Source organism: Protopterus annectens, chromosome 3.part1 (assembly GCF_019279795.1).
Source record: "Protopterus annectens isolate FY-2018-M chromosome 3.part1, PAN1.0, whole genome shotgun sequence".
Classification (NCBI taxonomy): domain Eukaryota; kingdom Metazoa; phylum Chordata; order Ceratodontiformes; family Protopteridae; genus Protopterus; species Protopterus annectens.
Window position 1 is genome coordinate 1,435,758,404 of NC_056732.1, and position 22,851 is coordinate 1,435,781,254.

The 22,851-nt window shown below is 42.1% G+C and overlaps 1 protein-coding gene across 2 annotated transcripts in view; it reads left to right on the forward strand.

The window, feature by feature from the left end:
• MINDY3 (MINDY lysine 48 deubiquitinase 3) overlaps nt 1-22,851 on the forward strand; it is a 2,129,565-nt gene that overhangs the window by 1,589,316 nt on the left and 517,398 nt on the right. For both annotated transcript variants that reach the window (XM_044067502.1, XM_044067503.1), the window contains one exon: nt 5,844-5,916. In XM_044067502.1, the coding sequence (XP_043923437.1) occupies nt 5,844-5,916 (73 nt within the window). The remainder of the gene's footprint in view (nt 1-5,843; nt 5,917-22,851) is intronic.

A 22,851-nucleotide genomic window follows, 5' to 3' on the forward strand; every position in this document is an offset into this window, starting at 1 on the left:
ATTTGGTAGCCCATGCACACCCCCCCCCCCCCCCATGGGTGCTGAAGTCAAATCCTGACTCATCTGTCTGAACTGCGTCATCTGGACATTCAGACCCTGAAACTGACCACATGGTTTGAAAGTGTCTACCGTAAAAGTCTATAAAAATAAATGGAAAAGATTTACCATCTGGGGTTCCAAGAGACATTTAAATGCCTTTTCAGCTGCCATACTAGCAGAATTGGATTTTCTCACATCCATCATGCACAGTGGAGGCAGTCAGTCACTATGGTGCAGTGGTTAGCATTGCCACCTCACAGCAAGAGGTTCTCTGGTTTAATTCTTAGCTGGGGTGCCTTCTGTGTGGAGTCTGGATGTCCTCCCTGCAGTCGCATGGGTTTCCTCCTGGTGCTTCAGTTTCCTCCCAAAGACATACTGCAGGTGGACTGGACACTGTGTGTGTGTGTGTGTGTGTGTGTGTGTGTGTGTGTGTGTGTGTGTGTGTGTGTGTGTGTGTGTGTGTGTGTGTGTGTGTGTTTTGTGAAAGGTTGGGTGTGGGGCTGGCAACTCAACACCGTAAAACTCCATTGCCAGTCATTCTGCGGACCATTGTTCTATTGTGGTGACCCCCAAAGGGAAAAGGCGAAGAGGATTCCACTATCAAAGTTCAGCTAGTGGCAATTTCAAATTTCTACACTGGAGAGTGTAGGACTACTCCTTCTAACAGAAAAGGAAAATAAATACATACATTACTGATAGTTAGCCATGGTTGTCATTAGTGTTATTGCTAGCCCTGTTGTTATTGTAAATGTCATAGAGTATTACATGCTTAGTGCCTTCGTTAATGTGTCTTGATTGCATTTATTAATTCCACCTTCATATACACCTGTGTATGAAACATAAGTTTTTCTGACATATCCTGTTAGAAAAATTCAGAAAAATATAGCACATTTAAAAGAAGCAACCAGGCTTCAACAAAAAGCATGCAATTAAAGTTAGTTTTCCTAGCAGAGAGGCCTCTGGAATGTCCAGAAACAAATATGCAACATGAGTTTGAAACAAATGCCTACATCTGCTAAACTCTGCCTGACATCTAAATTGAGTACCCCTCTCTTCTTCATAGTCAAAGAGGTGCCATATACACACAAAGCCACTGAGATGATGCATGAAACCATATGTCATTCTGCTTCTTGGACATTAAAGTGTCAAGATGTGAGAAGTCGGTAATAAACACACAGGATGTAAAGAAAGTGATCTCTGAGATTCCCTCCTTTTTCAAGATGAGCTGTTAATCAAAGAGATAATGTACTGTGGTAAAATAAACATGTAAGGCAAAGGCTGGACTCCATCAACTGCAGAGACTGAACAAAAGAAATTCCAAACCCTCTCTGCCCTGCAAAAATATATACTGCAGTGGAACTGAACTTTTCATTCTAGTCATTTTTGATGTCCAGTCATTTTGGGGGCAATCTAAGACATTCTGCTCCATAAGACTTTGGAGCAGTTAAGCAAAGCCAGACTTTGTCAGCCAGAGACTTCAGACTTATACTCTGGAGAAAGAACCGAAGACTGTGATATTGCATCCTGCCAACTCTGGGACAGGCAAATCCAAAAACACAGATCTGTTCTCAGTGAGGGAAAGTTGAATGTGCCACACAGGAGCTTTTAACCAGGATTCCCTGCAACTGAACTGGACTTTAATCTATTAAAGGTGCCAACATCCAGGTGCCAGGAAGTATCACCTGTTTTACGGATTTTCCCAGAGAGAGAGAGTGGACAGAGAATGCAGAACTGTTCCACTGTGTCCACAGAGGCCCAAAAGACTTTAAGCCTGGACCCTTAAGTTTATTTTAACCAGTTGGCATGTTGCATGCCTTACCATACTACCAGGAACTTCTGAAAGAAATGTTTTACTTTCATGCTGTATAAGTTAAGTTTTATTAATTGATGACAACTTGATATTAAGTTAATAATTTATTTCTTATGTGCTAATGAAATTATATTTTTATACAAAATTCAACTTGGTGCATATTAGCTGTTTTAATTTTGGGTTGATTGTGACCTAGAACAGTAGGATTTGGAAAGGTGGACTAATAAGTCTTGAGACAGCTTTTTCTCACCCACAGACAAATGCATTGCTTTAAATATAAGTTATTACATTCCAGTCTAATTGTTCTGACAAGAGGAACTGTACTTCTTTGACCTCCCTTAAATTGTGTAAGGCCTTCCTGAGAGGTACTTTTTTTTTTTGAAATTGCTTATTAAAGATCCCACCCCTCCTTTGGATTTCACTGTACTGCCACAAATATTAACTCGATCTCTGCTTGAGCCTGCTGCCAAGGTGGATTTAAAAATTTTGTCATGGAAAACTATTTTTTGGCAGCCTTTACCTCAGCTAGGTGAGTAGCTGAACTACAGGTTCTGTCTTATCTGCCTCCATATATTGCTTTTCATAAAGACATGGTGTCTTTGCATATAAATCCATTCTTTTTACCCAAAGTAGCTTCTAAGACTTTCAATCAAAGCATTAATTTACTAGTTTTCTTTCCATAGTTTCCCAGTAAGGGAGAATACATCCTTCAGTTGTTACACTTGCATAGACAGTTACATATTTGTCTTCATCAGACCAAGTACATTAGGAAGGCAAACCAATTGTTTCTATCTTTTCCTGAAGCTAAGATGAGCCAAGCTGTTTCAAAGGTTACCTTACTGAGATGGTTAACAAGCTGCATTTATAAGAAGCCACTGTGGTGCAGCGGTAGCGTTGTCACCTCACAGCAAAAGGTTCTCCCATTTGATTCTCGGCTGGAGCGCCTTCTGTGAGGAGTCTGCATGTCCTCCTCACGATCGAGTGGTGTTCGAAAGACATGCGTGAATGGGCGTGCCTTCGTTGAAGGTTGGGTGTCGGGCTGGCAACTCGGCACAGTAAAAATTGACTGCCAATCATTAGCAGACCGGGGTTCCGCTGTGGCGACCCCTAACCGGGAAAAGCCAAAAGAAAAACAACATTTCCTAGGTTTATAAGGACAAAGGTTTGGCTCTACTAAAACAACTGAAGGCACATTCGGCAAGGTCTTTCTCTTCTTTTCTAGGGCTTCAAGTTGACATTTGTGCTGCTGCCACCTGGTCTAATGTTCATGCCTATATTTCCTATTACAAGTTGGAATAGAGCAGCTTTTGATTCTGCCATCTTCCGGAACAACCTCATGAAACCACCCTAGGAACCAAATTGAGGAATGGACAAAAAAGACAACATCAGATACAAAATTCATGTGCTCACCGTAACAAGGGATCTGTGTTGTCTGTTTCCTTCCCCCTTCCATTTCATGGATGAGTTTCTCTTTTGGCTTCTGGTGTGATCTTGTGGTTTACTTGTTGTGCAAGACTTCACACTCTTGCAGCTCCAGAGCAGCTCTCCTTTGTCCCAGCCCCCTGATTTTCTGCATATCCTTCCATAGTGACATAGCAAGTATAAAAATAATGTGCTTGTTTTTACTATATTTCAATCTGAGGTAATGTTGAGGATAGCAGGGAATTATGGGTTAGGGGAAGAGCATGAGCTATGGATCCTAATTGAAAAAAGTAGTCAAAGTCAGAACCAAGGATGGATCTGAGACCAAGCAGTTGAGAAAAGAAGAAAACAAACAGCACAGATCCCTCATTATGGTGAGTATATAACTTTCGTTTCAGTTCTATCCTCCTCTGCCTGGCTGTTCCAGTGTCCAACATGCTAGTCGAACTCTGGTAGTCTGGGTCATAGTCAGAACTTTATCCATTTATTCCACAAAGTTAGGTTGATAAAAGGAACTTTTTGAACAGGTGAAGTAATTGAACCTCACAGTGAAGATTTTATAGTAATATTTTTAAAGATTTGCCTTTAAGTTATGGAAGCCTGATTTGTGTATTTGGTTAATATGTTGAGCAACCACTCTGATGAGAATTTTAAAATTTGTTTAGGAAAGTATAGATATGCATAATACCCAGTCAGGTTTGTAGAATGCTTGTAAGGTATTGCTGAATGGAAAGGAAGATTAAAATGCGTATGCTTTTCTAAACGTGGAAATGTATTTTCTGTTACTGTTTTTCTTGAGGCTGAGAAGGATATCACTGTAGTCTGTCACGAGTACTAACAAATACAGTTAATTTGTAATTAATATAAGCAGCATACTGATATTAAGCATAAACAACTGGAGGATTAAACAAAGGTTAAGTAGATAAAGGATATGTTAAGCAATGGTATGTGTTGCAAACTGATTAGAGTTCCTAGTTTTCAGTAGGGTAATTTGACTTAAACTTTATTGCTCCTGATAGATTGTTACATGTGTTGTTGCTGAAAGTTATGGCTGTTAGAGCACCAACTGGTCCTCTTATGCTTTACTTGATGGTGCATAATGATTATTAGAATTGTCCTATTAAATGTTTTTGGTAAGTGATGAGACAAGTTGTCTCCTTGTCTTCTGTTGGTGAATTCCATGGTTGGAGAAGATTATTCCCTGGTCAGAACATCGCCATGTATGTGACTGGTGAAATATCGAAGTAAGAGAATAGAGACAATGTTGAATACATTGATTTATGTTACACCTGTGAAGTGTGTTAATTAAAATGCTTTTTGAACTGAGTTATGGAAAGTAATAATTAAAATGCTTTTTCAACTGAGTTACGGAAAGTAATAATAAATACAACTCCTGTATGGTGACAAGTGTGACAGACTTGGATATGGATAAGTGTAGGATGAGAGTGTGGTACAAGGGCTTTAAGAGATAGGTAGCAAAAAGAAAAACAACTTTTTGGATATAAAAGTGGATTCTTCAGCTTTTTGCTAACTGATAGCATTCGGGAAGAATGCTAGGGAGCATTGCATTATTTGAAAGGGTGAAAATGTATAGCTGGAGGAAAACAAAGAAAGTAGGAGAGAAGAAGTGGGTGTGTTTATCAAACGTGAAGAGAAAGAAGTAACTAGGGGTGTTTTGGAAACTGAAAGTAAAGTGTGTGCCATGAACAAAAAAAATAAAAGAGGAGGTGGGGATAATCAGATTAAAGTAAAGTACAATCCAGTTTTCACCTCAGAAAGGTTGCGTTTGACTTAATAGTGAAAATAAAGACATGTTCTCTGTTAATCATATAAAATGATGACTGCCCTAGGAAATCAGTTTTGCTGATAAATGGCTGAAGTAGCTGCATATCAAAAAGGTACTGTTATGTAGTTACGCTAAAGAACTTAAGATGTCTGTATGAGTAGATTCAGATATTAAATTGTACATAGTTGTAAATATGGTTTACTATGTAAAAGGAAGACTTGTTGTGTCTTTCGGCTTTTCCCGGTTAGGGGTCGCCACAGCGGAACTCCGGTCCGCTAATGATTGGCTGTAGATTTTTACGTGCCGAGTTGCCAGCTCTGACGCACAACCTTCAACAAAGTAAAAGGAAGACTAAACACACTTTTTTCAGAAAAAAGTATCTAAATGTAAGAAGCAAAACATTAAATGTAGTTCCTTGATGGTGCATATATCTTTGTAGTGCAAATAAAAAGTTGGGATTTGCACAATGCATGTAATGTTTAGATATGGACCTGTGGTTATTGCAATAACTTGAAACTAGTCTATGTTCTGAACAGTTCTTTTTGCAGAATACTGCATCTCTAAGCATTTTCTTAGGGTCTTACTCTTTGTGTTATTAAATGTAATTCAAAAATATTTGCTTCTTTTTTTTGTAGTATTGCACATGCACTGCAGCTCTAAAATCTAAAGCTTTATGGTTTACCAGCATTGACTGATGTGCTACCAAAATGCAATTATCTAAAATGTATGCATAATTTTAAAGTAATGCGGTCACACTAACTTTTCTTTTTTAATTGTGTTTTACAGATAATGGGTTTATACCTGACACAATGCTAGAAACTGTAATGAAAGACTTGGACCTAGTATCGGAACCAGAGTAGTAAGCATTCTGTTTAATCTTGAGTGTATTTTCTTTGAAACTTGAGTAGTGCAGGTAGTAAGTCTTCAGTGCAGCAAAATCAGTTTGATTAATAAAAAAAAATTGGTAGTATTGCTACTAGAAGATACTTGTTATGCTTTTAATTTTTTTCTACAAGGGAGTTTAGTGAAACGCTCAGATTTGTTGGTGATTTTTTAGAAGTCTATAGAGATTCACAGTCAAGTTGGGGATGCAGATATCGCATGTCTTGGTCATTTCTTTTTTTAATATACCACTGACTTTGTGTCCTTTCTTGAGACTTTGAGTGTATGTCAGTGATGGCGAATATTTGAAAATGCCTAACTTGACTCTGCTTGTGTGTCACCCCCCCCCCCCAACTAAAAATAAATAAATAGAAATAGACAAAGCAGCATGCCTCAATACATCAGGGATAAATCTCAACAGAGTTAGGGACAAATCTAGACATAAGAGGCATGGACAGTGTTAAACTACTAGAACTATTAATTTGAGACACTGACAGAAAACAAAAATGAACATGAATTAATACACATTTTCTGAAGTAAAATTAGTCTGTAAATCTAATTATTGTCATTAAGTGTAAAAATTTGCCAGTTTTAGCAGGGATTAAGAGGGACAGTTGAGAGGAATGTTGGTAAATCGGGTGTTGGTGAACGCTGGTGTATCACCCAAAATGTTTTCCAACTTAATACGAACAAACTCAAAAACTTTTGAAATTGCAGTCAAGGATGTTAAATGAAGACTCTCAAACCTCTGCACAAGTCCAATCCAATATTTAATCATAAGCGCTTTTGTTCATTCAGGTAACATGAACTTCTTCAAACAATTTCAAATTCACAAACACTCATTTAAATAGTCCCCGCCATAACAATGACATCACACAATTCAAAATCTTAAAGAGCCCATTAAACATTCCATTTAAAAATAAATGTAACATTTTTTTAAATATGTTATGTATATATAAATTTACTACAACCTGTGAGAGATGCACTTATATAGCCAAACTGGAAGCAAAGCTCTCTTCACCCAAGACTGGACTAGACAGTCAAGAGGAGAAGGTAAACACTTGCATCACACCACACTCATCACATAGTCCCTCAAAACCTACACCAACAAAACACACACATAGGAACACAAAACACACACCTACATTCGTGGAGGCTCTCAATAAAAATCTACTCAAGCAACAGAGACCTCCAAAGCAGAAACGCAAGCAACCTCAACCCCCCCCCAAAACAACCCAAATACACACAGCCCACAAACAAAGTGTGCCACTCAACCACAGCCCATAAAGCTTAACAATGTACCCAACACTCTAGTCATAGGTGACTCTATAGTCAGGCACACTGATGTTCCACTAACCAGGCTAAACAAGGAGAAAGTTACTGTCAGCTGCCTGTCAGGTGCCAGGATCTGCCACATAACGCATGCACTCAGGTCACTCCACAACAAGTACAAATATGTCATTGCCCATGTTGATGTGAATGACCTGAGACATACCTCCCTGGACTACATGAAAAGAGACATGGAGGAGCTCTCCGATCTTGTAGCCCAGACAGATGTTCTTCGTGTTTCACAAAGTCTTGGGTCCTGTGTCGGTTGCTGTCTCCTCTTCCATGACGTCAGGTCGTCAGGGGTATAAAACATGCAGTTGGTGCCATTTTAATCAGTCTTTCTTGCCACGCAGTGCCCAAAGCAGAAGCAGTTCGCAAGTGCCGGTTGGCCGACTCCTGAAATTTTCACATTCGAGTTTCAGAACTGAAGTCTTCAAACTAAAGCTACATACCCCGTTGAGGAAACTTTTTCTTGCTCCTTACCGATGTCAGTAAAAGTTAATAATTGCATTACTTGTGGGAAGCAAATACCTCATAAAGATTTTCATTTGTACTGTATTCCTTGCCTAGGCCTAGATCATAATGTGCCTTGCTGTTGGTTTTGTTTTGTGCTAGATTTAACCAACGCACTATTAAGCGTCAGTATAGTTTTGCTTCTGCATATTTTGGATCAAGATTTTATTATCCTGAAATGTCGTCGGTTAGCAATCTGACAAACGGAGTTCACAAAAAACACAAAAAGACAGAGACAGACCGCCAAGGTCCAAAACCGACGATGAAGCTTCTCCTAAGCCAGTCGCCGGTTCGCCGGTACACAGTGAGGCGCTTTCGCAGCCACTGATACACGCTACTTTTGAGTCGCAGGCCCCTACCGAGACCCATTCGGAGTCCGGTATGCCACGAGATTCTCAGAGTATTGAACCCGCGGATGTCTCTTCCTTGGATGGGTCCGGAGCCGCTGAGCAGGCACTGGCTTCCGAGGGTGTTTTCAGGCCTCAACATTTTTATATAAAACCGATGCCAGCCTCAAAAACAAGGTCAAAAACATCCTCTACGTCTAAAAACCGACACATGAGCCACATGCTCAGGCCCCTATGCCTAAAAAACAGATGATCAGAATGGCTGAGGACTTAATTACCTTGATCAGGGGTTCCCAACTCCCCCCCCCCCCCGCTAAGAGGCCTAGGCAAGGCACTGGTTATGAATCTTCAGATCAGGTTTCCATTTCTTCTGATTGCTCTTCTGATCAGATCAGGTTTCCATTTGTTCTGATTGCTTTTCTGATCAGGAATTTTCTATTCCACCCTATGAGGATTCTGATGCAGAGGAATCCATCCCATCTGCATCTCCTCCTGAGGATTACTCTTTTGGAGAAACTTTGCATACTTTAAGGGAACATTTTAACTGGGAGAGTCAGGACATTTCTGAATCAAAAAAGAGGCTTAGGGATTTCCTTCTTCTTCCTCAGCATAGGCCTTTGGCTACCCCCTGTACTAGACATTGTAGATGATGTGTTTTCAGAATCAAGCATGGCTCCTGATTCCCTACCTCTGGCTCCTAGTAAGCCAGACAAATATTACAGGGTTCCGGACTCCCACAAATTTCTATTCAAAAATCCTGCTGCTGATCCAGAGACTATTTCTCAGGGTCCCAAGGGTGTAAAGGCCTCTACAGCCAAAAATCCTACCCCCTCTGATAGAGATTCCAGGGTGCTGGATAGATGGGGAAAGAAGATTTATATGTCTGCTACCTTGGCAATCAGAGCTTTAAACTGCCAGTTTCATATGTTTATAAATATCAACAGCATGTTATGGGCTTACTGAAACAGAAAATGATGTTGATTTCTGATTGTGTGGAAAATAGAGAGTTACAGGAATTATTGCATTCAGCAGAACAAGTTGGAAAGCATACTTTGCAATGTGGTTTTGATTCCTTGGAGGCCTCTTGCAGGGCCGCAGTTACTGGATCTGTGATTAGAAGGCATGCCTGGCTCAAGGAGCAAATTCTGCCTGATCATGTTAAAGCTAAATTGTTGGATGACCCCTTGCAGCATGATACTCTGTTTGGTAATAAGGCAGAAGAGGTTTTAAAGAAAATGGAAGATAAAGCTAAATCTATGCAAACTGTAAAGGATTTCTTGAAAGTGCAGCCACCCAGGCACTCAAAAGGCTCCAGATACCAATCACAGGGTTCTTACAAGTCAAAGCAATGGGGTGCTTCCACCTCCAAATCTGGAGGAAACAAAGCACAACCCTATAGTAAGCAGTCTCAATGACTTTCCTCTACCATCACCAAGCACTTATCTTTTAGCAGCCCCCTTGGGAGGAAAACTAGCACTTCATGCTCAAAATTGGCAGTTAATTACCCAGGACAAGTGGGTATTGAACATAGTATCCCAGGGGTACAGATTTAATTTCCATACTTTGCCATTTCCAAACGGATGGCCAGATCCGTCACAAAATCAGTGGGCAGAGGCTCAGAAACAAGTTATGTCCCTCATGGATATGGGGGCTATTCAGCCAATACCAGAAAAGGAAAAAGGACAAGGTTTTTATTCAGACTTTTCCTGGTACCCAGAAAAGACAATTCTTGGCGCCCAGTACTGGACTTGTCAATTCTGAACATGTACCTGGACATTCCAAAATTCAAAATGCTGACTTTACAACAGCTACTGCCTATGCTGGGCATAAACGCTTGGTTAGTGACTCTAGAATTAAAAGAGGCATACCTGCATATCCCAATAAGGGAATCATGCAGACGATACCTCCGCTTCAAGGCAGGTTTTTTGCATTACCAATTCTCTGCACTGCCCTTTGGCTTATCTACTGCACCCAGGATCTTTACAAAGTGCATGGCACCAGTGATTGCATTCTGCAGACAAAGAAGCATACAAATTTATCCTTATCTGGGCGACTGTCCCATTCAAGCAGAGGACAAGGACACTCTTCTTCAACATCTGGTGTTTGTAAAAAGGCTTCTAACATGCCTAGGGTACACAATAAATGAAAAGAAATCCCAACTGGTACCCGCTCAAATAATTACATTCCTGGGTGCAAGCTTGAATACAACTGCCCAGATGGCTTACCTTACGCCAGACAAACAAAGGCAACTGACAATCTATTTCAAACAAATGGCAACAAAAACCCAGTTATCTGCAAGACAAATTCTGCAGGCTTTGGGGTTCATGGCATCCTGCATTCTACTAATTTCATATGCGAGACTGCATATGAGGAAACTTCAGTGGTACCTAAAAAGTTTATGGGGCCAACATTGTCACAGTCAACAACAATTCCTCTCATTCCCTGCCTACAACAGGAGTTTCTTTGGTGGGCAGAGACATGTCACCAAAACAAGGGACTGTCTTTCACTCTACCCCCTGCCACCCAAACCCTAACTACAGATGCATCAGACTATGCTTGGGGTGCCCACCTGGCGGGGAGATGCATTCAGGGCAAATGGAGCCCAAAACAAATGAATCTGCATATCAACCAAAAAGAGATGCTAGCTGTTCAGAATGCTCTGACAGCCTTCATGGACTTACTTCATCCAGGGCAACTACTGATAAAGATGGACAACACCACGGTTATGTGGTACATAAACAAGCAGGGGGTACACATTCCTACCCCCTTTGCAGACTAGCCATGACATTGTGGAACACGGCTTTGACTTACCAAATACATCTTCAAGCTCAATTCCTGCCAGGAAAACAAAATACTCTGGCAGACGACCTAAGCAGAAATCTTATGGACCCACACGAATGGAAACTGAATCCACAAATCTTCATCGTGTTAGCATGGAAATGGGGGATCCCAGACATAGATCTATTTGCCTCTCCCCAAAATTATCAGCTGGATAAATTCTGCACAAGAATTCATCACAAAAAAGCATGGAAAGTGGACGCCCTATCCTTCAATTGGGAAAACCTATCAGTTTATAACTTTCCCCCTCTGCCTCTTCTCTCCAAGGTCTTACTAAAAGTCGGACAGGAAAAAACAAAAATGATCCTAGTTGCTCCGGACTGGCCTCGACAACACTGGTACCCACTTCTAAGGAATATGTCTCAACTTCCTCCTTGGTACTTGCCTCAAATACCTCATCTACTGTCTCAGCAGAACAATCAAATTCTGCGCACTCAGCTCCAAACTCTGAACCTTGCAGCATGGCTGATCACTTAATTATTCAAACAGCACCTCTCAGTAAATCTGTGATGGATGTCATTTTGGAAGCCAGAAGGCCTAGTACTAGAAAATCTTATGCTGATAAAATCTTATGCTGATAAATGGAAAAAATTATGTGCTTGGAACCAAGCACAAGGAACAGACACAGCAAAGCCCAATATTCCTCAGATTTTATATTTGACTGAGATGCTTGACAAGGGCCTATCTTTTTCTTCAGTAAAAATCCATGCCTCTGCCATCTCGGCTCACTACAACACAGAGCCTCCCCACTTTTCTCATCCTCTGCTTAAACAGTATCTTAGAGGGGCCAAAAATTTAAGGCCTCCCAGAAGATTTCCAGCTCCTGCATGGGACCTCAGCTTCATACTGGAAAAACTCACTCTGCCTCCTTTTGAACCAGCAGCTACTGTGGATATAACATTTCTATCTTGGAAAACAGCTTTTCTCTTGGCAGTCACTTCAGCAAGAAGGGTTTCAGAACTACAGGCCCTCATGGCAGTGGAGCCTTTTATTATATTTTACCCGGACAGGGTGTCCCTCAAGACCAAGCCTTCTTTTATGCTTAAGGTGGTATCCAGTGTGGCTCTTAACCAGACCGTTCATCTGCCAACATTTTACCCATATCCGCAGAACAAGGGGGAGCGGATTCTGCATCCCTTGGATGTACACAGAGAACTAAGATTCTACTTAAACAGGACCAAATCTCTAAGAAAATCTGAGCAACTAATGGTAGCATTTGCTGCAAGATCAGAGGGGAAGGCTATATCAAAGCAGACTATTTCTAAGTGGATAAGCCACTGCATTCGTTTCTACTATTTGCACCATGGTAAACCTGTGCCCAAGGGGATCAGATCACATTCCACCAGGGCTGCCTCTACTTCAGCAGCTTTTCTCAGAGGAGTTCCAACCAAAGACATTCTAGAAGCTGCTACTTGGAGCTCTGTCCATACCTTCACAAAGCATTATCATTTACCACTCTTTTCCAAATCCAGGGCAGGTTTTGCCACTGCAGTCCTGCAGGGCCTTATAGCCACTCCTAATGCTGTTTAGTTCCATCCGCCCATCCATAGCTTTGAGATTCTACCCAAATGTAATGACTGCAACAGTGAAACACAAAGAACATAGTACTGTTGTGTACACTTACCATAAATGTAGATGTTCGAGTGTATTCACTGTTGCAGTGGGTTACCCACCCTCCAGCCCCCTTTCTATACCTTTTCTTTCCTTCACTATACTCAGAAGCCTTTGTGGTGTATTTGCTTTTAGTTGAAGACAAATGTTATGTTTCTAAGGTGCATTTATATATTTACAGTTTATATATATATTTTTGCTCCCCATTTGGGGGGCACCTGACATCTGGGGCAAGAAAAACTGATTAAAATGGCGTTGGCTGCATGTTTTATACCCCTGATGACCTGATGTCATGGAAGAGGAGACAGCAACCGAATCAGGACCCAAAACTTTGTTATTCAGGCCGACTGAGGCAACCTGCCAGCAGATTACCCAAATGTAATGACTGCAACAGTGAATACACTCGAACATCTACATTTATGGTAAGTGTACACAACTGTTCTGTATGACCCTAGCCCTGAGTAGCATCCTGCCATCACCCAGAATGATACCACAGTACAAGGACAAAATGATTGACTTCAACAACTGGCTAAGCTTCTGGTGTCATTCTAAGGAGATCCAGTATCTGTCTGCTTGGGATGACATGATCGACAGACCACGATACTTTGCCAGAGATGGCCTGTACCTGTCGCCCTTGGGATTCCGGATACTGGCTAAGGCTCTTTCCACCCTATAGTGCCTTTTTTAGGTAAGGTTCAATTGACAAATTCACCACCGTAACAGGTACAAGCAAGCAAAATCTGAGGGTAATGCTACTCAATGCTAGAAGTCTAAACCTCAAAATGCATTCACTCAAGGCACTCCTTAAAATGGAGAACATTGACATCTGTGCAGTGACAGAGACCTGGTTCAAGGCTCCAGAGAGCACCGTTGCATTGCCAGGCTATAATTCATGCCACACCTTTCGGCCACCTAACCTGGACCAAAACACTAAAGGTGGAGGCGTGCCCATATTCATTAAGGATATCCACACCTCCAGGCTAGTTGCTCAGCATAATGCATCCAAGATTATCCAAGTGCAACTAACTCTGGGCAAGACTGCAATCGCAATTGTAACTTGCTACAGATCCCCCATCATACCCCAGGATTCTCACTCCTCATTTCTTGAAACACTGGAAAATATTAGGGTACAACCCAACACCCTAATAATGAGCGATTTCAACTACCCCAGCATTAACTGTTAAAACTACTCCTGTACCAACTCTTTTGTTCAACGTTTTCTAGAATTCATAAATTCCAACGCCGTGGATCAACTTATCCACACCCCCACCAGGGGCAGCAATATCCTAGACCTGGTCATTACCAGCATGGGCAACCAGTGTTCCACACCAGAGGTCAATTCCTCATTGGTCATATCTGACCATAAGCTAATCACCCTAGACATCCACATCCCGCCCCCACCCCCCATTAGGGAAACCACAGTAAAAAATGTCTCCAAAGCCAACTTCATGCTTCTTAAGACAGAGGTGGCAAATTTCACGACACCCATGCAGACGGACAATAGAGGTATGACTGCTGAATCCTACACAAATGCACTTTATAAGCATTTACACGAGTGCATGGATTGTGCTGTCCCTAACAGAACCAAGATGCTATCCTCCAAAAAAAGGAAGCCAATCTGGTGGTCCCCTACCATAAACAAACTCTACAACAGACGAAAGAAACTGTTGCAAAAAAGAGTAAAATCCCATGATTGGAGGAACTCCCTGGTCAGCCTCAGTAAGAAGCTGAGATCCCTCATAAAATCCTGCAAAGCTAGTTACAAAAACAAAATCAACACTGATTCTAAAGACAGCCACAAAGCATTCTATAGCTTTGTCAAGAATCACAATGGCAACACTCAGATCTGCTCTGAGTTACAGCACAATGGCACTAAATATACAGAACCAACTGATATTGCCAACATCCTGGCAGATGGGTTCAGTGCTAACTTTACCCCCCTCTCACCCCCTAAAGGGGCCATCTCTATACTGAAGAATGCAAAGTTCCTGTAATCACGGCTGCACAGGTAAAAAAAACACTCTCCAAAGCCAAGAACACAGCATCCATGGAACCTGACAACATCCCAGGCTGCATTCTACATGAACTACAGAATGACCTGGCACCCCACCTAAGCACTGTGTTCAATCATAGCCTCACCTCAGGCTTTGTGCCCACTGAATGTCGCACAGAGACAGTTATCCCACTCCACAAAGGGGGAGCCATCACGGACCCCGGGAACTACTGCCCCATTAGCCTAACGAGCCTGGTCTGCAAGGCCATGGAACGTATCATCATGGAAATTAAAAACAAAGACATTGGTAATCTCCAATCTCTGGACCTCACCCAGTTTGGGTTTGTAAAAGGCAGATAATGTCTCCTAAACCTGATATACTTCTTTGAAACGGTCACCAAAGCCATAGACGAGGGTAAGATGTTTCACACAGTCTATCTAGATCTCGCCAAGGCATTTGACACCATCCCCCACTCTGGAATTATAGATAAACTCACTAAACTAGGTATAAATCCCTATGTCATAAGATCGATTACCAACTAGCTCACTGACAGAACTCACACTGTGAAAGTGGCAGACTCCAAATACGACTTTCAGACCAGTGACAAATGGAGTACCACAGGGCTCATCCTGGGTCCTCTCCTGTTTGGTGTCCACTTTTCTGAAGTACAGGCTAACACAGAAGGTCTTTGGCTAATGAAGTTCACAGATGCCTGCAAACTAGGAGCCATAATCAAAACTCCTAACAATGTGGACATCCTACAAAAGAGCCTTACTGAGACAGATGCCTGGTGTCAAAGCCATGGCCTCAAGCTCAATGCCAAACAGTGCATTGTCATCCCTTTGGTAAAAACTCTGTACCCATGAGCTACCACATAGGTGGTAGTCTACTTAACACTGAAAGTGTGATGAGACCTTGGGACACAGGTGGACAGTAGTCTCTCCTTTGATAATCACATCGCTACAGTAGTCAGGAAATCCTTCTACGTGGCACACCTCATCACAAAAGATTTCGCATCCAGTAAAAAAGAGGACATTGTTATAGAGTACAACTCCCCTTTTGGTATTTACCTCACAAGACGTCTACAACAACTGGAAAGGCCACAGAAATACTTCACAAAGAGGATTACCAGCCTCAAACAGTTACCCTACGCAGATCGTCTCAAAAAACTCCAGCTTTGCTCAGTCGCATATTACCTACTCATAGGCGATCTCTGCCTAACATACAAAGCTATGTCATACCCAGAGCTGTTGGACATGCTCCACTTAAAGAAATCCCAATCCCTCCAAGTTACACGCTCTAGGGACCTAAACCTTGTCACCAGAATAAACAGAACATGCTGGAGGTATAGATTCCTGTCAAAGAGACTTCCCATACTCTGGAACAAACTACCTATCTATATCAATCAAAGCTTCTCATTAACACTCTTCAAGAAAAGTCTTGATGATTGGATGGGAAATAGGATCACCTCTGTGGCTCTCCTTGAAAGGAGCACAGGAAAATAATTTTCTTGGGTGGCAAAAGCCAGGGTACCTTTTTGGCTAGGCTTATATAGGCCCTAGGGCCAATAGCCTAGTAGCTACCTATGAACGTATAAAAACATGCCTTTTACTGTCGTTCATCTTTCAAGGGATTTTAATTTCAAAATGCAGCCCATTGAACAGTATTCATTTAATCCAGGAAATGTACATGCATTTAACCTCAGTTGCCATAGTAACTGACCACCTCTAATATTTTTTTAACTTGTTCAATCCCAAGATATCGAAAGTGGTGGTTGTGGTATTGCATAATATGTTTTGCTAAGGCGTTGTCTATATTGTAGCTGTACTGAAGTTACAAATCGGTTTGAAATTCAGAATAAGATTTACAAATTAAAAGGGAAATATTCTTGTAACTCAAAAGGGGTTATATATTTGGCCAGATGTCAGCTCTGTCGTAGGTTTTATATAGGAAAGACAGATGTTAAGTGCCTTTTTTAGGCAAGGCTCAAAAGACAAACCCTCCTCCATAGGTATCACAAGGGATAAGAAACTAAGAGTAATGCTACTCTACGCCAGAAGTCCAAACCTCAAGATGCACGCACTCAAAACTCTCCTTAGCATGGAGAACATCGATATCTGTGCAGTAACAGAAACCTGGTTCAGCGCTCCCGAAAGCACCCCAGCACTAACAGGTTATACCTCATACCATGCTTTTCGGCCCCAAAACTTGGACCGAACCACAAAAGGAGGGGGAGTATCGATATTCATCAAAGATACCCACACCTCCAGGTTGGTGGCAAAGCACGAAGCATCAGAGACTATCCATGTGCAACTAACAGTGGGTAAAACTGCCTTCCAGTTTATAGCCTGCTACAGACCACCCTCCCAAACCCAGGAACCCCACTCGGCCTTCATGAGAACACTGGAAAATATGAAGGTCTCTCCAAACACCATTATATTGGGCGACTTCAACTACCCAAACATAGACTGGGAGCATTACTCTAGCTCCAACACCCTAGCCCAAAGGTTCCTAGAATTTATAAACTCAAATGCTATGGAACAACTTGTTACCACTCCCACAAGAGGGGAAAACATACTGGACCTGATCATCACCAACATGGGGACTCTATGCTCCAGACCAGAAGTGTATCCCTCACTGGTAAGATCAGACCATAAACTAACCTCACTGGATATTCACATCCCGACCCCACCCCCTGCCCAGAAAACCACAGTGAAAAACTTCTCTAAGGCAAATTTCACACTCCTCAAAAATGAGGTGGAATCCTTCAAAGCCCCCGGGCCTGTGGAAAATATGGCCCAGACCGCAGAATCCTTTATAAACGCATTCTATGAACACCTTCAGGAATGCATGGATCATGCGATCCCAAATAAAACCAAGACCCAATCCTCCAAAGGCAGACGTCCTGTCTGGTGGACCCCAGCCATAAACAAACTATACAATAGAAGGAGGAAACTACTAAATGACAGAGCAAAATCCCAAAAAGGGAAGGCATCATTGATCAGTATTAGCAAAAAACTACGGGCACACATAAAATTGTCTAAGGCCAGCTTCGAGAGAAAAATTGCACAGGTCACTAAGGATAATCACAAGGCTTTCTATAGTTATGTTAGGAACCTGGGTGGTAATTCCCAGATATGCTCAGAATTAGTCCAAAATGACAAAAAATACACCGAACCCACAGACATTGCCAACATCCTAGCTGACAGGTTCAGCGCAAACCCCCCCCCCCCCACCACCAAAAGGGAAAATATCTATCCCAGCAGAGTGCTGCCCCCGTGATATCTCAGATGCTCAGGTAAGAGCCGCCCTCTCCAAAGCAAAAAACACAGCATCAATGGGACCAGATGGTGTCCCGGTGCCTACATGAACTCCAAGAAGAGCTAAACCCAAACATAAAACTACTGTTCAATCTCAGCCTTACTACAGGATATGTGCCCAAAGAGTGGCGTACAGCAACAGTGGTCCCTCTCCATAAAGGTGGTGCCTCAACGGATCCTGGAAACTATTGCCCCATAAGCCTGACTAGCTTGGTCTGCAAAGCTATGGAAAGGATCATCATGGACCTCATAAATAAAGATATTGGTGACTTACAAACACTGGATCCTACCCAGTTCGGCTTTGTTAAGGGCAGATCCTGCCTCTTAAACCTGGTTGATTTCTTTGAAACAGTCACGAAGGCCATTGACGAGGGGAAGGTGGTCCACACAGCCTACCTGGACCTTGCAAAAGCCTTCGATACAATACCCCACTCGGGCATTATAGATAAGCTCACCAGCTTAAATATAAACCCCTATGTCACTAGATGGATTGCAAACTGGCTCAAGGACAGAACCCACATGGTTAGAATTACTGGAGCCATGTCAGACTCCAAACCAGTTACAAGTGGTGTCCCACAAGGCTCAGTCCTGGGACCTCTCTTGTTCGGTATATATTTCTCGGAGGTGCAGGCCAACACGGAAGGACTGTGGCTGACCAAGTTCGCAGATGACTGCAAACTGGCCATAATCGACTCTCCAGCCGACACAAGCATCCTCCAAAAGGGCCTCATAGAAACAGACAACTGGTGCCAGAGCCATGGCCTCAAGCTAAATGCCAAAAAGTGTATAGTCATCCCCTTTGGCAAAAAAAAGTGCCCACAAATTATCACATAGGTGGTAATCCATTAAGTACAGAAGAAGTAATTAGGGACCTGGGGACCCAAGTTGATAGCAATCTCTCATTTGACAACCACATGGCCAAAGTGGTTAGAAAAACATTTTATATAGCCCACCTAATCATGAAGGGATTCACATTTAGATCAGGGGAGGTCATCGTGCCTCTTTACTCATCCCTCATCAGGCCCATAATTGAGTACAATGCCCCTTTTGGGATGTACCTTACCAGACACCTGCAGCAACTGGAAAGACCCCAAAAGTACCTCACCAAGAGGATCAAAGGGCTCAAACAGATGCCATATGCTGCCCGGTTAAAGAAACTCCAGCTCTACTCAGTGGCATACCGCCTGTTCAGAGGCGATCTGTGCCTGAGGTATAAAGCCATGTCCAACCCGGAATTAATGGACATGTTGCACCTCAGAAAATCCAAATCCCATTGAGCTATGCGCTTGAGAAACTTGAACCTCAGCACTGAAATAAATAGGACATGCTGGAGGGACAGATTCATAACCCAGAGGCTCCCTTCACTCTGGAATAAAATCCCAGTCCAGGTTAGGCGGAGTCCCTCATTGACTCTCTTCAAGAGGAATCTTGATGAGTGGATGGGAGATCATAAGTTTACCCCGGGTATCACTTCTGTGTCACTGTTAGACAGAGGCACAGTATACTAACCTCGAAAAAGGGCATAGCAAAATAAATTTAAAATGGGTGGCGAAAGCCAAACACATTCTGGCTAGGCTTATAAATGCCCTATGGCAGATAGCCTAGTATGAACCTATGAACAACGTATTTATGAACATCAATGTCACATTAGTAAGGGGAATGGCAACAATGCCTTAGCAAAACATATTATAAAATACCAAGGCCACCACTTTCAATATCTTGTGATTGAACAAGTTGAAAAAAATATTAGAGGTGGTCCATGGACATTGAGATTAGAGGAAAGAGAATTATTATGGCAGCTGAGGTTAAATGCATGTACATACCCTGGATTAAATGAATATTATTCCTTGGGCTGCATTTTGAAATTGAAATCCCTTGAAAGATGAAAGGCAGTAAAGGCATGTTTTTAAGTTTATATATACATAACATATTTTTTTTAAAAAGTGGTTATAGTTATTTTAAATGGAATGTTTAATGGGCTCTTTAAGATTTTGAATTGTGTGATGTCATTATGGCGGGAACTATTTAAATGAGTGTTTGTGAATTTGAAATTGTCTGAGGAAGTTCATGTTATCTGAATGAATGAAAGCATTTACAGTAAAATATTGGATTGGATTGGATTGGTATGGAAGTTTGAGAGTCTTCATTTAACATCCTTGTCTGCAAATCCAAAATGTTGTGGCGTGTCACCTTTGACACTTGTGTCAAAGGTTTGCCATCACTGGTGTGTGCATTTTTAATGTATTGGCTCTGGGAAGAACAGTCCCCCTGTATGGAGGGAAGAAACTTTGATTGCAACCTACATTACCCAGAATTGACTAGCAAACCTGTCTGCTAGTGGAGCCAGGAGGAAGGGATGGATGGACATCCATTGAAGATCTGGAACAAAACCACAGAGCTTAATGGTTAAGGGCTCAGATGTGCACTCATGTGTTCTAAAGAGTGAGTAGAACTGTGACCAGATTCACATTTGTCAGTGTCAGTGGCCAGCATTGCATTCCCTGCTTCAGTGACACATACTAAGTTACCAGGTGGATGAGGGTAGGGACCAGAAATCTTGCGATTTAACCAGCAATTACCCCACCATTGGTCACATTTTCACTGGAGTTTGATTGTCATCAGCGATTAACAGAAGAAAAGATCTACAAAATATTGGCTCTGAGAGACTGGTGTCTTCACTTGTAGGACCAAAACCATTCCTATTTACTTCACAGTGGTAACAGGGTAACATTAGCTTGGCTGCTGTATTATTTTGTGACTGAACCCTGTTACAGTAGAAAATAGCACACCAAGTGATATCAAAGAATAACTCCAGTTTTACCTTGCTTCGTTTTAATTCACTCTTGTCACAAAATCAGATTGTGACATAAGGAAAAGAGAGTTTGTGCCCATAAAAGGTGATACTCCAAGAGTGTAACCTATTTATGAGGTCATTGTGATCAGAATGATAGAATGAGAATAGTAGTCTCCTAGCCAGCCATTTATTTGACTACAGAAGGCTCATAAATGAAATTATGGGAGTATAATATCAAATGTTCTTTGTGTTTCACTGTTGCAGTCATCACACTTGAGTTATCTGCCTGCAGATAGCCCTCCGTTGGCCCGAATACCAGAGTCTTAGGATTTCTACGTCAGATGCTGTCACCTCTTCCATGACGTCAGGTCGTCAGGGGTATAAAACAAGCAGCCAATGCCATTACATCAGTTTTTCTTGCAGAGAAGGAGCCAGAAGCAGTTCGCAAGTGCCGGTCGGCCGCTACCTGAAATTTTCGTTTTTCGAGTTTCAAACCTGAAGTCTTCTAAAGCTAAGTACCCCATTAGGGATCCTTTTTTCTTGCTCTAACTGATGTCAGAAAAAGTTAACCATTGTCTTGCCTGTGGAAAGCAAATACCTCACAGAGATTTTCATTCTTACTGCATCACCTGTTTAGGACCAGGCCACGACATCCCTTGCTGTCGGTTTTGTGCCTTGTTTAACGCCCGAACCATTCGTCGTCGGGCTATCTTTGTCGCTAAATTCTTTCGCTATCATTCTTCATGTTCCGAAATGGCTTCAATACGCCATCCGACTACGGATCTTCCAAAAAAACATAAAGATAAAGACAGAGACAGACCGCATAGATCCAAAACTGCGGACGACACTTCCGTTAAGCTAGTCACCAGTCAGCCGGTACTCAGTGAGGTGCCTTTGCAGCCCCTGATGCCCGCTTCTACAGATTTGCAGGCCTCTGCTGAGACCCATTTGGAGTATGCCGCAAGATGCTTCTTTGACTATGGAACCTGTGGATGTCTCTACCTTGTATGGGTCCGGAGCCGCTGTGCAGACACCGGTTTCTGAGGGTGTATTCCAACCTGCCGATGTTGGAATTAAACAGACAACTTAATTTTTAGCTAAAACTACCAAGTTTCTCAGACCCAGAGTATGCACTACGCCTAGAAAACTGACGACCAAAGAGCATGCTCAAGCTCCCATTCCACAAAAACAAATGCTTAGAATGGCTGAAGACCTTATTACCCTAATTAGGGGAAGCCAGCCTTAAGAGACAAAGAATTGAGTTTCATTCTAATTCTACAGACCAGGAGTCCGATGACTCTGACCCTTCTGATTATCAGGACATGCCCTTATCAACCTATGAGTATTCAGATGCAGAGGAATCCATTCCCTCTGCCTCCCCATCCAGTGGATTTTTCTTTTGGTGAAACCTTGCATACTTTAAGAGAACATTTCAGCTTGGAATGCCAGGACAACCCTCAGTCCAAAAAGAGACTCAGAGAATTTTTAGAGTTGCCTCAGCACAGGCCTCTAGCTATACCCCCTGTCCTGAATGTTGTAGATGGTGTCTTCATGGAATCCAGTCTTACTCCAGACAGTCTACCCCCGGCCCCTAGAAAACCTGACAGGTACTACAGAGTGCCTGATTCTCACAAATTTCTCTTTAAGAATCCTGCTGCGGATCCAGAGACCATTTCCCAGGGACCTAAAGGGATTAAGGCTACTACAGCCAAAAACCCTACCCCTTCAGACAGGGATTCCAGAGCTTTAGACAGATGGGAAAAGAAGGTATATACCACTGCAACTCTTGCCATCAGGGCATTGAATTGCCAGTTTCACATATTGAAGTACCAGCAACATATTATGGAACTAATTAAACAAAAAAAATGGTGTTGATCCCAGATTGTGCAGAAAATAAAGATTTACAAGAGTTAATGCATTCTGCAAACCAAGTTAGTAAGCATACTTTGCAGTGTGGCTTTGATGCACTAGAAGCATCTTGCAGGGCTGCAGTCACGGGGTCTGTACTGAGAAGGCATTCCTGGCTGAAGGAACAGACATTGCCAGATCATGTCAAATCAAAATTACTAGATGCTCCTTTAAATAAGGACTCTTTGTTTGGCACCAAAGCAGGAGAGGTTCTTAAAAAGATGGAAGAAAAAGCTAAATCTATGCAAACTGTTAAAG